Genomic DNA, 13,388 nt, shown 5'->3' on the forward strand with positions numbered 1-13,388 from the left:
TCTCTTTTCCTCTTGCCCGACAGCTCATCTCGGACACACTTTGTCCAATATATTCACTATCCCTCCTTTGCACAAGTCCAAGCCATCTCAGCCTTGCCGCTCTGATTTTATCTCCAAGCTGCTCAGCCTGAGCTCTCTCTGATATTCTAATCCCATCCATTTTCGTCACACCCCAAGAAATCTTCAGCATCTTCAGCTTTGCCTTCTCTCTTTTTGTCAGTGCCACTGTCTCCAAACCAAACATCATAGCACGTCTCACTACCGTATAGTTTCCCTTTCATGCTTGCTGCTGTTCCTCTGTCACATATCACCCCTGTCACTAATCTCCACCCTACCTCTACTCTCATCTTCCCCTCTCTTGTGCTTTGGATGGTTGAACCCAGGTATTTAAACTCATCCACCTTCATAACCCTTACTCCTTGCAGCTTCACTGTTACACTTGTCTCCCTCACATTCACACAAATGTATTGTTTCTTGCTTCGTTCCTCTTCTCTCCAGAGTATACCTCCACATCTCCAGGCTCTCTTGCACCTGTTCCCTGCTCTCACTACAGATCACAAAGCTGTCTGCAAGCATCACAGTCCATTTAGACTCCTGCCTGACCTCATCTGTCAGCCTGCCCATCAGCACTCCAAACAAGAAGGGTCTTAGAGTCAATTCTTGATAAAATCTCACTCCCACCTTTCAGTCTTATTGCACACCTCACCCTACGATCCCTGTCCTCATACATATATCCAAAAACAGCTGCTGTAGAAAAAATGTAACTCCAGTTCTCTTAATTTGTGCACATACCACCGATCAGGTTTCACTGTTGTTGTGTGGGCCTATTAAAGTAGTGGCTGTGGCCTTCAGTTTTCCCACTCCACCTAGCAGCGATACCGTCACTTCAAATTGCACCCCTTGGCCTATAACTCACAAAATCAGTCAAAAATCCCCCCAACACTGCACACTGTGTTAAATTTGACCCGTTCATGTACACTGTAAGAGGTTGCAAACAAAAAAAGACTGGGTGGCCTCTGTTCTCCCTCATTTGTACAGTGCTGCTATGACAGAAGCAGCTTAGCTACCAACTCCTAATTGCAGCACACATCCCAGAGCCTGTCTGTGGCGTCCCTATCATTAAAAGGAGCGCAGCCGGCCATAAAAACACATTACATCACCTTTCTGCTCTCCATGTTTCTGCAGGCTGCGTTTCACCTGTCGCCGAGGAACAACAGCAGCGTGTGATCAGATCTGCTGCTGCGTATACAGGAATAAACAAGCCTCCCTCTTTATTGTACGAAAAACAACTGGAGGGAAACATGGTGGGTAGTGTGAGTGCATCGCTCCCATCAAAGTCAAAACGAAACCTATAAGCCTCTAAGCTGACGGATAAAAATATGAAAAGAGCTCCAGCTGATATTTCACACAACAACTCCGGTGCAGTGACAGTGCTGTTCGCATTAAAACTGAAGGAAGCACTGTGATCTGTAACTAAACAGAAATATAATTGCTCTCTTCTGCTATAAATCAGCTCTGCCTGCTGAACAAACTCCCCTCTCTTGGGGTGGCTCTGAACATGGGAGATCCAGAACAGGATATAGTAATTAGATTTAGAGACAATCATAGCAGCAGCAGCAGCAGCAGACCACAGGCTCCTTTGACAGCACTTTATCAGTGTGGCCCAGCAACAGGAGTGCACGCTGGATTAGCTGAGGTACCACAGAAGGGTATTTGCTGTTCTGCAGCTACCGTCACCGACGCTGCCAGCTTGGACTTGTGCTCCCGGGCGAAGGCGAAGGCATCTTAATCAGTCTGAGGACGCCTGCAGAAAAAGCCAAATAGAATGTGACACGGTTACTGAGCATGGCAACGCTGCTGGCCGAGCCAATCACACAGAGCCCCGAGTCAGAGCTGAATGCTGCTTGCATCTGTAAACAGATCACTCTCACCTTCACTTTGTCAAACCTGGCATATTGATATCCGAGTGAAATGGAAAGTTATAGAGCACCAGAAAGACAAACTTGAGAGCTTCACTCCAAAGTGATCAGTGATGCGAAGAGCAGTTGTTGTTTGGAGAGAGAAATATGATGGAAATAATAGATTGCAGCACCTAAATTCAGATTTTTTTTTAAAGAATTGAATGTGGATGTCTGGAAATGTGTTTTTTTTTCTGTCAGAATTTTGAACCTTATTGTTTTTCTTCCAACATCCCCAAGAGCTAACACACACACAGTAGGCACTCCAGAAAGCTTTGATGGTGATTGCTTTCCACCTCTCATCTTCCTCTATGCTTTTTTTTCTCTCTCTCCATATATATACACATTTCTTTTTCTTCTTCTTAATAAAAAAACAAACAAAAAAAAAAACAGCATTGCTCATATGAAAGGACTGCTCATCAGAATCACAGTGTGACACCCGAGCGAAGTCACACCTTCAAACCAAGATGACACAGCACACATCAGCGGAGACTTTAGTTAGTTATATAAAACACTGTCATTATTGCTAAGGCTCAGTAAGAGTCAGGTCATTCCTTCTGTTCTGTCCAGCATTTCCAATGAGTCTGTGAAACAAACAAACCAAAGGTGAGTGAAATAAAAATGTGGTGTTCTTTTTGCTTCAGATTGTTAAACATATGTAAATGTTTGGCTCCCAATTAAAAAATAATGATAGGCGATGTCTGGAGGAGAAGACTGTTGCTTCTGAGCTGAAGAATCCGGTGTCTTTCCGAGGTGTGCTGATTTCTCCCCTCCCGGCAGAGAAATGGTTGGGAAGTCCCTGATTGCTGGTCTGGTGGTCCTTCTGGTGGCTGCAGTGAGCCTGTTCCTGGGGGTGTTCATGGGTTTGGGGAAGAAAAACACACCTCCCACTTCAGACCACTTCTACTCAAAGGCCGCCGTGGCTGCTGATGCTGGAAAGTGCTCGGAAGTGGGGAGGTAAGACGACATATAGCAGATGCCGTGCTCTTCTGTGCGCGTCTTAGCTGTTAAGTGTATTCTCTTGTTTCCAGGGACATTCTGAGGAAAAACGGCTCTGCTGTGGATGCTTCAATCGCTGCCTTGCTGTGTGTTGGCCTTTTGAACGCTCACAGCATGGGCATCGGAGGAGGGCTCTTCTTTGTCATCTATAACGCTTCCACAGGTGAGCGTGCCTCATTAGTTAGAAATTGCCAGCACAGACAACCGAGGAGACACTGATCAATCAGTCCTCGTTTTCTGCTCAACAGGAAAGGTGGAAACCATTGATGCGAGGGAGACTGCACCCATGAACGCCACTGAAGACATGTTTGGCAACAACACTAAGCTTTCTCGCACAGGTAGCACCTTGCTGTGCTCTGCTGGAGTATTTCCCGGGTGCTGATTGGCCAAATGTAGACCAGATTTCATTTAATTCTCAAAGGTTGTTGATGCTACCCAAGATCAAATAGGGATTTAGAGTCCATCGAGCTCTCGTCAGATGTTCTCACATTCTTAACAACCTTATTATACCTTCCTTTGCCCCCATTTAAAAGCTCTGGGACGAGAACACTTTAGCGATAGATATCTCACACTATCTTGATGTCTCTTAGCATGGTGGTCCCTCACTCAGAGAAGGGGTAGAAAGAGAGCTTGTGAAATTAAAATCAGTGGTACTGCTGTTTCTGCGTGACAGGTGGACTGTCCATAGCCATTCCGGGAGAGATCCGCGGTTATGAGATGGCACACAAAAGGCATGGCCGGCTGCCATGGAAGGAGCTGTTTGAGCCCAGCATTGCCTTGGCTCGTGACGGATTTCCGATTGGAAAAGCCCTGGCTCATGCAATCTTAAAAAGCAAGGATTCCATTCAAGGAGACGCCAACATGTGGTGAGGGTGATATTCTCATATCTGAATACTTAATAATACACTGTAAACCGAAAGAAATAGATATTTGGGGAAATGTGTTCACTTTAACTACAAGTTAGAGGAGAAAATACTATGCTTATGCCAGCATGTATTAAGCTACAGCCAGTAGCCTAATACATGTTGCAGTAGATATTCTTGGCTTATTAGACTATTCTTAGCTTAGTTCAGCATCAAACCAGAAACAGGGGAAAACAGTTGTCTGAATCTGCTGCTGCTGGAGGTAAAGCAACCCACCCAGCAGCACATCTAATGATAAATGCCTCATCATTACCTCAGAATCTGAGCCAAATAAATGGCTGACCCTGTTTATTTCACTGAAATAAAAACAGTCTTCCTAGAGTCTACCATTTATATACTATATACTATTCTCTACTTTAGAGAATACAAGAATAAGAAGATGGAAATGAGCATAGCAGGTGTGCTTTAGCAGAAATGACAGAGGTACCAAAACCTAAATGAATCAAAATGTTAGATGGAAATAAAATATCTATAATAACTGTGCTTCATGTCAAACTGTGCCTTCATATATATATATATATCTTTTAAAAACACATTGTGAAAATTATTCAGATATTACTCAGTGGCTCTGTGTTTCTTTTCTACACCCTTATCTTGCTCTGATAATTGGGTGCATTGCTGTTTACCACAGCGGTTCTTTTTAAAGGTCTCAATTTCTACTTACAATGGCTTTAATATTCTTTAATACATGTTTTCTTTTCTTCCCTCTCTCAGCGAGGTCTTTTGTGATTCTCAGAGAAACATCCTGAAGGAGAATGATATTGTTAGATTCCCAAAGCTGGCTGAAACATACCAAAGAATAGCAGAAGAGGGGCCTGATGTGTTTTATAACGGGGCGATGGCACAGAACATTGTTGAGGACATCCAGGCGGCAGGTGCTCTGCTGTATCCTCATCCGCTGTTGTCTTCAGATGCTTCAGTTGTTACTCCTCCTATTGAATTCACAACGACACTTCTGTACTGGTTCCAGGTGGTATCATCACCCTGGAAGATTTGTTGGAGTACCAGCCCGTGCTGAATGAGAACCCTCTGAAGCTGAACGTCGGGGAATACACCATACATGTCCCAGATGCCCCCTCCAGTGGCCCTGTGCTGGCACTCATACTCAACATAGTGGATGGTGAGCAGCCTGGCTGAGTGTTTGTGCAGCCATGCAGAAGAGAGGATGTCAGGTTTCCCCAGGTCATCTCTAGAATGTTTCTTTCCCTTCTTTGGAAGCAGAAAACTGAGCTGCTGCTTAGTTCTGCCTGCCAAATTTAATTTACCATCAACACTCCATCTGTTCAGGCAGAGAATCATTAAGCCATGCTTCATAATAAAAGTGGCATCATTCATTTAAATTGAGCACTGAATGTGTTCATATAAGAAGTTGGAGGGGTGCGTGCCTGCACATTTATTCTATTTGTATTGCAGTTTTTAATAACATGCCATTGACTTTTAGCACAATAACAGAGAAGATCAGATCAGGCCAGTAAATTGTCATCTAACTGTCATTCGCTCCAGATGTATTTTTCCTGTGGATATATTGCAGGGTACAACTTCTCAGACACGAGCGTCTCTACAGCAGAGAAGAAAACTCTGACGTACCATCGCATTGTAGAGGCTTTTCGTTTTGCTTACGCCAAGAGGAGCAGATTGGGGGACCCTCGGTATCTCAACATTACTGATGTAAGGGCTCCAGCTATAATCCTCTTCATTCGTTTTTTGAGCATTTACGGCATAATTTTTCTCACTGTGGCCATAAAATTGTCTCCTGGAAACTCTTTAACTCTTAAACAGTCTGAAATGCCTGTTTTCTCCTCTTTAATTGATTTGTTTTGCTCCTTTCAGCTAATCCAAAACATGACCTCAGACTACTTTGCTGATGGCATAAGGAGCAAAATTACAGATGACACGACCCACCCAGACAGCTACTATGAGCCCGAGTATTTTGTTCCAGACAACCACGGGACAGCTCATCTGTCAGTCATTGCTGAGGATGGCAGTGCTGTGGCAGCAACCAGCACCATCAATCTATAGTGAGTTTCTCTGACAAGGCTGACATCAAGTCAGTAAATGTGCCTCTCAAAAGCCATGCATGTAAATGAACTGTCTTCACTACAATGTAGCGCACTGAGTGAAGGTTTAAAAAATGGCTTTATTTCCCCAGCTTTGGTTCAAAAGTCATGTCTCGATCTACTGGGATCATTTTTAATGATGAAATGGATGACTTCAGCTCTCCATACATGACCAATGGGTTTGGAATCCCCCCTTCACCCAACAACTTCATTCAACCAGGTGTGACTGAAATGAGTTATCACACTAGTACTTCTCTAATCCCCTGTGGGGCAGTGACCTTTAGTCAGTGTTGATGGATATCAGTGTTTGCTAAATTAAGCCTCATGTTTTTCAAAGATAGATGGTGTTACTAGATTCTTCCTCTGGTTAGGATGATTCAGAGGAGGGCCTTTTACTCATCCTCAGTTTTGCTGCCATACAATAAGCTAATCGCCTCTCTCACTCTGTGGGTCACCGGCTTGTTGTAGTGTCTCAAATAGACTATGATGTGATTGAGCTGAGTTGTTGACATTCAGCATGACTTTGCTAAAACTATCAGGCAGTCAAATCCACCTTCTTTTTACAATCTGTTTCTAGGCAAAAGGCCGCTGTCTTCCATGTGTCCTACTATCATATTTGACCAAGAAAACCAAGTGAAGATGGTTGTAGGAGCATCCGGGGGCACAAAAATCACCACAGCCACAGCATTAGTAAGTCTAATTCATTCAAATGCATCACCCTCATGTTGACTTGGGAATGTGAAACCTCCCATACATGTTGTCATTTTTCTTACCTAAAAACAGGTAATCCTCAACTCCTTGTTTTTCAACTATGACCTAAAGAAAGCCGTGACAGAGCCACGACTTCACAATCAGCTTAATCCAAATATGACAGTAGTGGAGCAGGGCTTTGAAAAGGTGGGTCACACAGACAGCAACATAGCTTAGCAGTATTACAGTTGTATCATAAGCAAAGAATGTGCATGTATGAATGTACCATGCATGTGACCATTAGTGTACTATGACTATAAAAATTGCTGTGAAAACAGGATCAAGTACAAAAGTACAAAAATATGTGTGACAACGAGGATCCAACGACAGCAGAGTTGCAGTTTTTAAACCTCTTTTATTGACCACTTTTCCAAGGTGCAGCTTTCCAGCTGTCCTGCTTCTGTGGCACACACAGCCTCCTGAACAACATCTTTAACAGGGGACGCATGATTAGGTGATGAGGTCAGGTGTGTGAGTCAGCCTCCCCTGACAATACACCCTGAACCCACTGCTCCACTCCTGCAGCTGAGCCACAAACCACACCCCACCGCAATGTTTATGCATATTTTGTAGAATGAATTTGCTGTGCTCATACTTAGATTGTATATTGTTTACAATAGTTGTTTATTGTTTTAGAGTGCAGCATTTTGCTACTTAGCTGAGTGTAGTGGGAAGTATAAAAGAATGTAGTATAGTATAAGTATATAGTATGTAGTATAAGTATAATATAAAAGAATGAATCTTTGACTTGAAAAACAAAGTTCAAAACAAAAGGGTCACTAGAGCTATAACAAATCCTCCTCATGCTAGAACGTGTGTACTGATTTTCACGACACTTCTTTAAAAAGGTTTTTTTTAGCCTTAAAAGAGTGAAAACAATTCATTTCAATTACATTTATCGAATCCTTTTTAAATAAAGAACCAAAAAACAAAAACAGCCTCCTCAAGGTGCTTTATATTGTAAGGTAAAGATCCCACAATGATACAGAAAAACTCTCAATAATCTGACAACCCTCTATGACCAAGCACTTGGTGACAGCTAGATGAAAAATCTGCCTTTTAACAGGAAGAAACATGCAGGAGAGCCAGACTCAGGGAGGGACAACCATCTGCTATGACCGGTTTGGGGTGAGGGGAGCAAGGCTGGGCAAAAGACACACTATGAAAGAGAGCCAGTAGATTAATAACAACTAATGATTAGAAGTGAGTGAACAAGAAACCCTCCATTCATTGTGGGAAGCCCTCAGCAGCCTAGGCCTATTACAGCATAACTATAAGCTTTATCAAAATGGAAAGTTTTAAGCCTAATCTTAGAGGTACAGAAGTTTTCTGTTTCATGAATCCAAACTCACCCATATGGAAAAGATATATATAAATATTTTAAAGTTTTTATCTGTCTTGTATGAAACTTGTATGAAAAGCATACAAGAGTGAAAACACATATAAGATCCCTTGAAAAATCATATAATGAAACTATGTTTTGTATACTTACTAAAAAATATATGAAAGTAATGAGAAAGTGGCCACTTTCATGAGTAAATCATATATGTTTTTACTATTTCTTTTCCATATGGGCAGAGCTGGTTCCACTGAAGCTCACCCTGAGACAAGATGTTATGATATCACAAATGTTACTGAAATGCAATACGCTATACTGCCCATAGTATTTACTCACCCATCCAAATAATTAAATTCCAGTTCCAATCATTTTCATGGTCACAGGTATATAAAACTGAGCTCCTAGGCATGTAGACTTCTTCAACAAGCATTTGTGAAAGAATGGGTGGCTCTCAGGAAGTCACTGAATTTCAGTGTGGTACCATTATAAGATGTTTCCTGTGCAACAAATCCAGTTGTAAAATTTCCTTGCTACTAAATATTCCACAGTTAATTGTTAGTGGTATTATAACACAGTGAAGTGACTGGGAGCAACAGCAGCTCAGTCACAAAGGAGTATGTCACATAAAACCACAGAGCAGGATCACCGGATGAAGAAAGTGCATAGAGGTTGCGAACTTTCTGCAGAGTCAGTTGCTACAGACCTATAGACTTCATGTGACCTTTAGATTAGCTCAAGAACAGTGTGTAGAGAGCTTCATGAAATGGGTTAACATGGCCGAGCAGCTGCATGCAAGCCTTACATCACCAAATGCAAGGCAGAATGTTGAATGCAGTGATATAAAGCATGCCAACACTGGACTCTAGAGCAGTGAAGAAGTGTTCTCTATATATATGTTCTCTATAAATAATACCACTCATTGTATCTGGTTAGAGACCACGTTTCTAAGATTTTTAGGGCCAAATAACAACAATTTTATCTGAATTTAGCACCAGAGGTCATTCAGACCTTTAGGTCTCTATGATATTCCTTCAATGTGGTGTCTCGCATTTGCCTTCATGGATAGATAAAGCTGGGTATCATGTGCATAGCAAGGAAAATGTATGCTATGCCTTCTCATAATGTTACAAAATGGAAGCCTATATGATGTAAACAGACTTGATCCCAGCACAGAACCTTGTGGGACACCAAAATTAACATTGGTGTCTAAGGAGGAATCCCTCCCTACCTACAGCACACTATAATCTCTGTAATAAAATATTATGGTCATCAGTATGAAATGCTGCATTGAAGTCAAGCAGGACAAGAGTCCACTGTCACAGGCAATAAAAGGATCCTTTGTACAGAAGCTAGCACTCTTTGTGTACTGTGACGAGCAGATGACACTTGCCAGCACAGACTGATCATATCTGAGATTGAAGCATTAATTAACGGTAAGACTTCTTTGAGCAGTCTTAATGGGTCCTAATAGACAGGTCGATGATTTTTAGGAAGCAATTATTGAAATTAACTCAGAAAGATCAATCAGAGTCCTTTTTAAAAAACAAAAACAAATAGAGCAACAAACTCGTTGTTAATCAGATGCCATTTCTCTGCCAGTTACGTACTTTAAATTGTGCATTTGTGAGTTACACCAGGGAGTCAAGCGCTTGTGATTTGATGCTTTCTTTTTTTTTTTTAAGAGGAACCACACTATCTAGGGTTGTATGCTGTGAGGATGTTACACTTATAAGAAAATAATCAACCACTGTGGGAGCAAAGTTTGGGTAGCTGCTCTGTACTGTGTTGGCACACGGTGTTGAAGATATTAAACTTAGTTACGGCAGTTAATGTCGATACAGTCAAATGTCCAGTTTCTGTGCCACATGTCAGAGTAAGATCAAAAGTATGGTTAAAGAGTGAGTGGTCTCATTAACATTTTGAGAGAATAGATTAAATGCTGTGTTGAGGCAGTCATTTTTACAGTTTACATGGATGTTAAAATCACCCACTACAATTGAACTGACAAAACCAAACAGTTGAACCAAAACAGATAAAAACACTGGCAAATTGGATAGAATGGATGGGGAGATGGATGAAATTTAACAAAAAATAAAAATGTTTTTTTTTTATTTTTATTTTATTAGAGTGTAGGTTAGGAGTCAGGTTTTCAAATGAATTAAAACTCTGTCTCCATCTTTGGTTGATTAAGAAGCTAGAGTGAAAGATTGTTGCTACTCCTCTGTTCCCACCTCCGAGGATTCTGACCGTTAAGATGACTCAGGCATGAAAGTGTTTGATTTTTTATTTCCTTCTTTCTGTGAGGCCTTCAGTTTCCCTAAATTGGCAATTGGTCATCAGACCTTGATCCAGACCTTGTACTGAAAGAAAAGCCATAACATCAAGGATTACAAGGATTCATCCTCTGGACACATTGAAGGTCTACACATTTTTAGACATCCCTTTAGCAGGGTTAAAAACACATAGCAATGAGATTTGATAATAAGGAAAGGGAATCAAGTGTTTCTTTATATATTACTTATCTCAACCAAGTTTTAGATTTATGCACATTGACTTTTAAACATGTGCCAGCAGTCAGGAAGGTAAAAAATAATTCCACATGTGTTCTATGCATTACAAAGCCAAAACTCCTGCACAAGACTATTTCTCTATGTTTTTGTATGTGTGGTGGAACTATGCCAGAGTGTCCTGGAGGGTCTGGTCCAGAAGAACCATGTAACGCAGCTGCTAAGGACTCCAGACTCGGTGGTCCAGGCTGTGGTGCGGCAGGGAGAGCGTCTCTGTGCAGAGTCTGACCCCAGGAAAGGAGGCTATCCTGCGGGATACTGAGCATTGCTGCAATTTCTTCTCAGCTCCCCTCAGCGGGACAGTCTCCTCAAAGACACTTGGACAGAATCACAATGAGACGGTGTCTGCACTGAAGACTTAAGCATTATTTAAGCTACGGAGACACAGCCACTGCGCCTTCTCTGAGATTAATTTAATCAAACATGGAAATTAACTCCACTTCAATACCTCTTTTACTCAATTATTTAACATCACTTCATTTCTTTTTTTTGGCATTAATTTTGTGTTCTGAAGTAAAATGAGAGGTTGTATCTAGTTTGACTCTTGTATCATCACTACTGGATACTGGTCAGGGTTGTATTTGAGAACTGAAGCAGAAACCATTTGAACATTCATTTCAGTTCATGTATGACACATCATTATTATAAACATCCAAATATAAACCAACGCTGGGAATGTCATATTAAGAAATGTTCATAGGTTTCAACAACAAGTTGGAGGTTGTCCGCGAGGTAATATCATTTCTTTTGTAAGGAAAAACTCTTGTTAATACCTGGACAGTTTGTTTGGAAAAGGAGGGTTTGTTTATGTGAAACTGGTAAGGGAAAATAAAGAAGCATGAGTTAAAAAAAAAAAAAAACAGCTGCAAGCAGGTATACCATGAAGACATCTCAGGTTGTTTGCCTGTTTTACTCGAATGTCTGCCCACATTTTTCTCCTGACGTAAGCTGATCCTGAAATGGACACTATTCAAAAGGAAACTGCCCGTGTTGTTTTCTACCGTGACACTATCACTTCTGAATTGTAAATGTTTAATATCGAGTAGAGGTTAAGTCGATGTATAGTGTATTCTGAAAAATACATTTGCAGATATATTTTTCTAAACATGCATTGTTCATATGCCATGTTTGTTGCCATGCTTGTTATTAAACATTTTGAACAAAGATGTTATATTTTACCACAGAAGCTGTGCTATTTCTGAACCGGGATATTTGGCAAGAAATCTGAGGTTAGTGAGAGTTTGTTTTCCAGAGCATGGATTCAATGTCAGAATGACCCAAAATTCAATGTTACTCAGATTCTGTCTGTCTGTATACCAGCGCTATCATCAATTCTTTTTCATTTTTAACCTCCTAAGACCTGAACTCAGTATAATGTCCTCGTAAGTGGATATCAGGCCCTTGCAGAGAAAATTTAAGTATTTTGTGGACATCACCCAAAATGTGATGTCCACATATGTGGATGCCAGGTCCTAGGAGGTTAATAAATCAATTTAAAAAAACAAAACAAACAACAACCATTAATATCCAGACCTGAAGAAAACTACTATAAGCACACAGAGCTATAATGTTGTTTTTTAGCTAAATACCAATCATACATAATGTGAGCGAGATAGAATGTTTACGCTTCTCTTGGTGCATTATACTAATATAATAACATCTGCCAAAAACAAACAACAATTACAGCTGAACCTCATGGAAATGTCAGTAGTTACAGAGGTTACAAACAAATTCAAGTACTTTGCCTAAGTTAAGAGTTACTGAACCATCGTAATGGAAAATATGTTTTAATGCCAAATGTTGGGAAAATTATCAGTAGTTGTTGACAAATTTTACTATGAAGCTCACAGTGAAACAAGAATGACTGTGATGGCAACAAATATCTGCCAGCTTCTTCCAGCTGCTCAGACTTTTCAGTCTGAAATTCTGGACTAACTGAACAGCCGTTTTTAAAGTCATTCGATTACAGCAGCCTAATAAACCATAGACTCAATATAAAAGACTGACACTGTGTTGTCACCCATTGGTTTTGGAGAGAGCCTCAGTGTTGGTGTTGTTAGCGCAATTTGGTGGGGCAGAATTTACCATTTGAGCACAAATGGGTGTATGTTATTAGCTAGCGCTAGCAAACTTGGCTAGCAAGCTGCTTCCACAGATTCTATTGGTGCATTCACACCAAATGTGAAGCAACATTATTTCAAAATGCAAACTCTGTGTAACAAGATTTTTTGATGTGAGATTGTGTGCAAGTGAAAATATTTCAGCTACAGCAAAAAGTTTGCTTAACACTGTGTTGCAACAATCCATCAGTTGGGATCCATCAGAGTCATGAAGAGTCTTCTGATGTTATTGATAATAAGAAAAGCAGGTAGAACTATAAGGTTCAATTTCTCTTTCAGATGGACAAAAAAACGAAACAAAAAACAAATAGCTAGGAGTATTTGCTCAGGCTCCTAGCAATTATACTCCTATGGTATAATTTGAAAAGCCTATGTGGTCTCATTGTCCAGTTATTGCATATTCAGGCCACACACCTGCCTGGTAAGCAGACAACAATACCCCAGCCTTATATGGCTGAGGAGTGAAAGAAAAGGACTTGGAGAGAAGTGAGTGAAATCACAGGATGGTAACAGTAAGGATAACAATTTGTGAAAAGAGGTTTCAGAAGCTTGATTCCAATTATCAGCTGTACTCTGCCTCACCCTGTGTCCTGTGAGGGGTGAATGTTTGAGGGTTTCCAACATGATGAAATACTAGTAGACAATGGGAAATTTCACTTTGCATCTGGTGTGATT

General features: G+C 40.9%; 2 protein-coding genes across 2 annotated transcripts in view; one reads left to right on the top strand and one right to left on the bottom strand.

The window, feature by feature from the left end:
* The window catches only part of lrrc75ba (leucine rich repeat containing 75Ba), a 79,827-nt gene that overhangs the window by 16,937 nt on the left and 49,502 nt on the right, over positions 1 to 13,388 (bottom strand). The window lies entirely within an intron of this gene.
* On the top strand, positions 1,208 to 11,593 carry LOC308404174 (glutathione hydrolase 1 proenzyme-like). The gene is made up of 13 exons (XM_080894075.1): positions 1,208 to 1,304; positions 2,739 to 2,915; positions 2,990 to 3,120; positions 3,206 to 3,295; positions 3,631 to 3,823; positions 4,595 to 4,755; positions 4,851 to 5,000; positions 5,412 to 5,548; positions 5,711 to 5,898; positions 6,030 to 6,157; positions 6,515 to 6,627; positions 6,721 to 6,834; positions 10,709 to 11,593. Exons 2-13 carry the CDS (start codon positions 2,743 to 2,745, stop codon positions 10,853 to 10,855), a joined length of 1,725 nt encoding a protein of 574 aa, XP_080750201.1. The 5' UTR covers positions 1,208 to 1,304; positions 2,739 to 2,742; the 3' UTR covers positions 10,856 to 11,593.

Source organism: Rhamphochromis sp. 'chilingali' (genome assembly GCF_963969265.1).
Source record: "Rhamphochromis sp. 'chilingali' genome assembly, chromosome: 10".
Classification (NCBI taxonomy): domain Eukaryota; kingdom Metazoa; phylum Chordata; class Actinopteri; order Cichliformes; family Cichlidae; genus Rhamphochromis; species Rhamphochromis sp. 'chilingali'.

Excerpts from the sequence above, each read along its gene's own strand:
- LOC308404174 (XM_080894075.1), top strand. The coding sequence starts at position 2,743 with ATGGTTGGGAAGTCCCTGATTGCTGGTCTGGTGGTCCTTCTGGTGGCT. Across the intron at positions 3,296-3,630 it reads CACTAAGCTTTCTCGCACAG|GTGGACTGTCCATAGCCATT; the intron begins GTAGCACCTTGC and ends TCTGCGTGACAG. Across the intron at positions 5,549-5,710 it reads GGTATCTCAACATTACTGAT|CTAATCCAAAACATGACCTC; the intron begins GTAAGGGCTCCA and ends TGCTCCTTTCAG.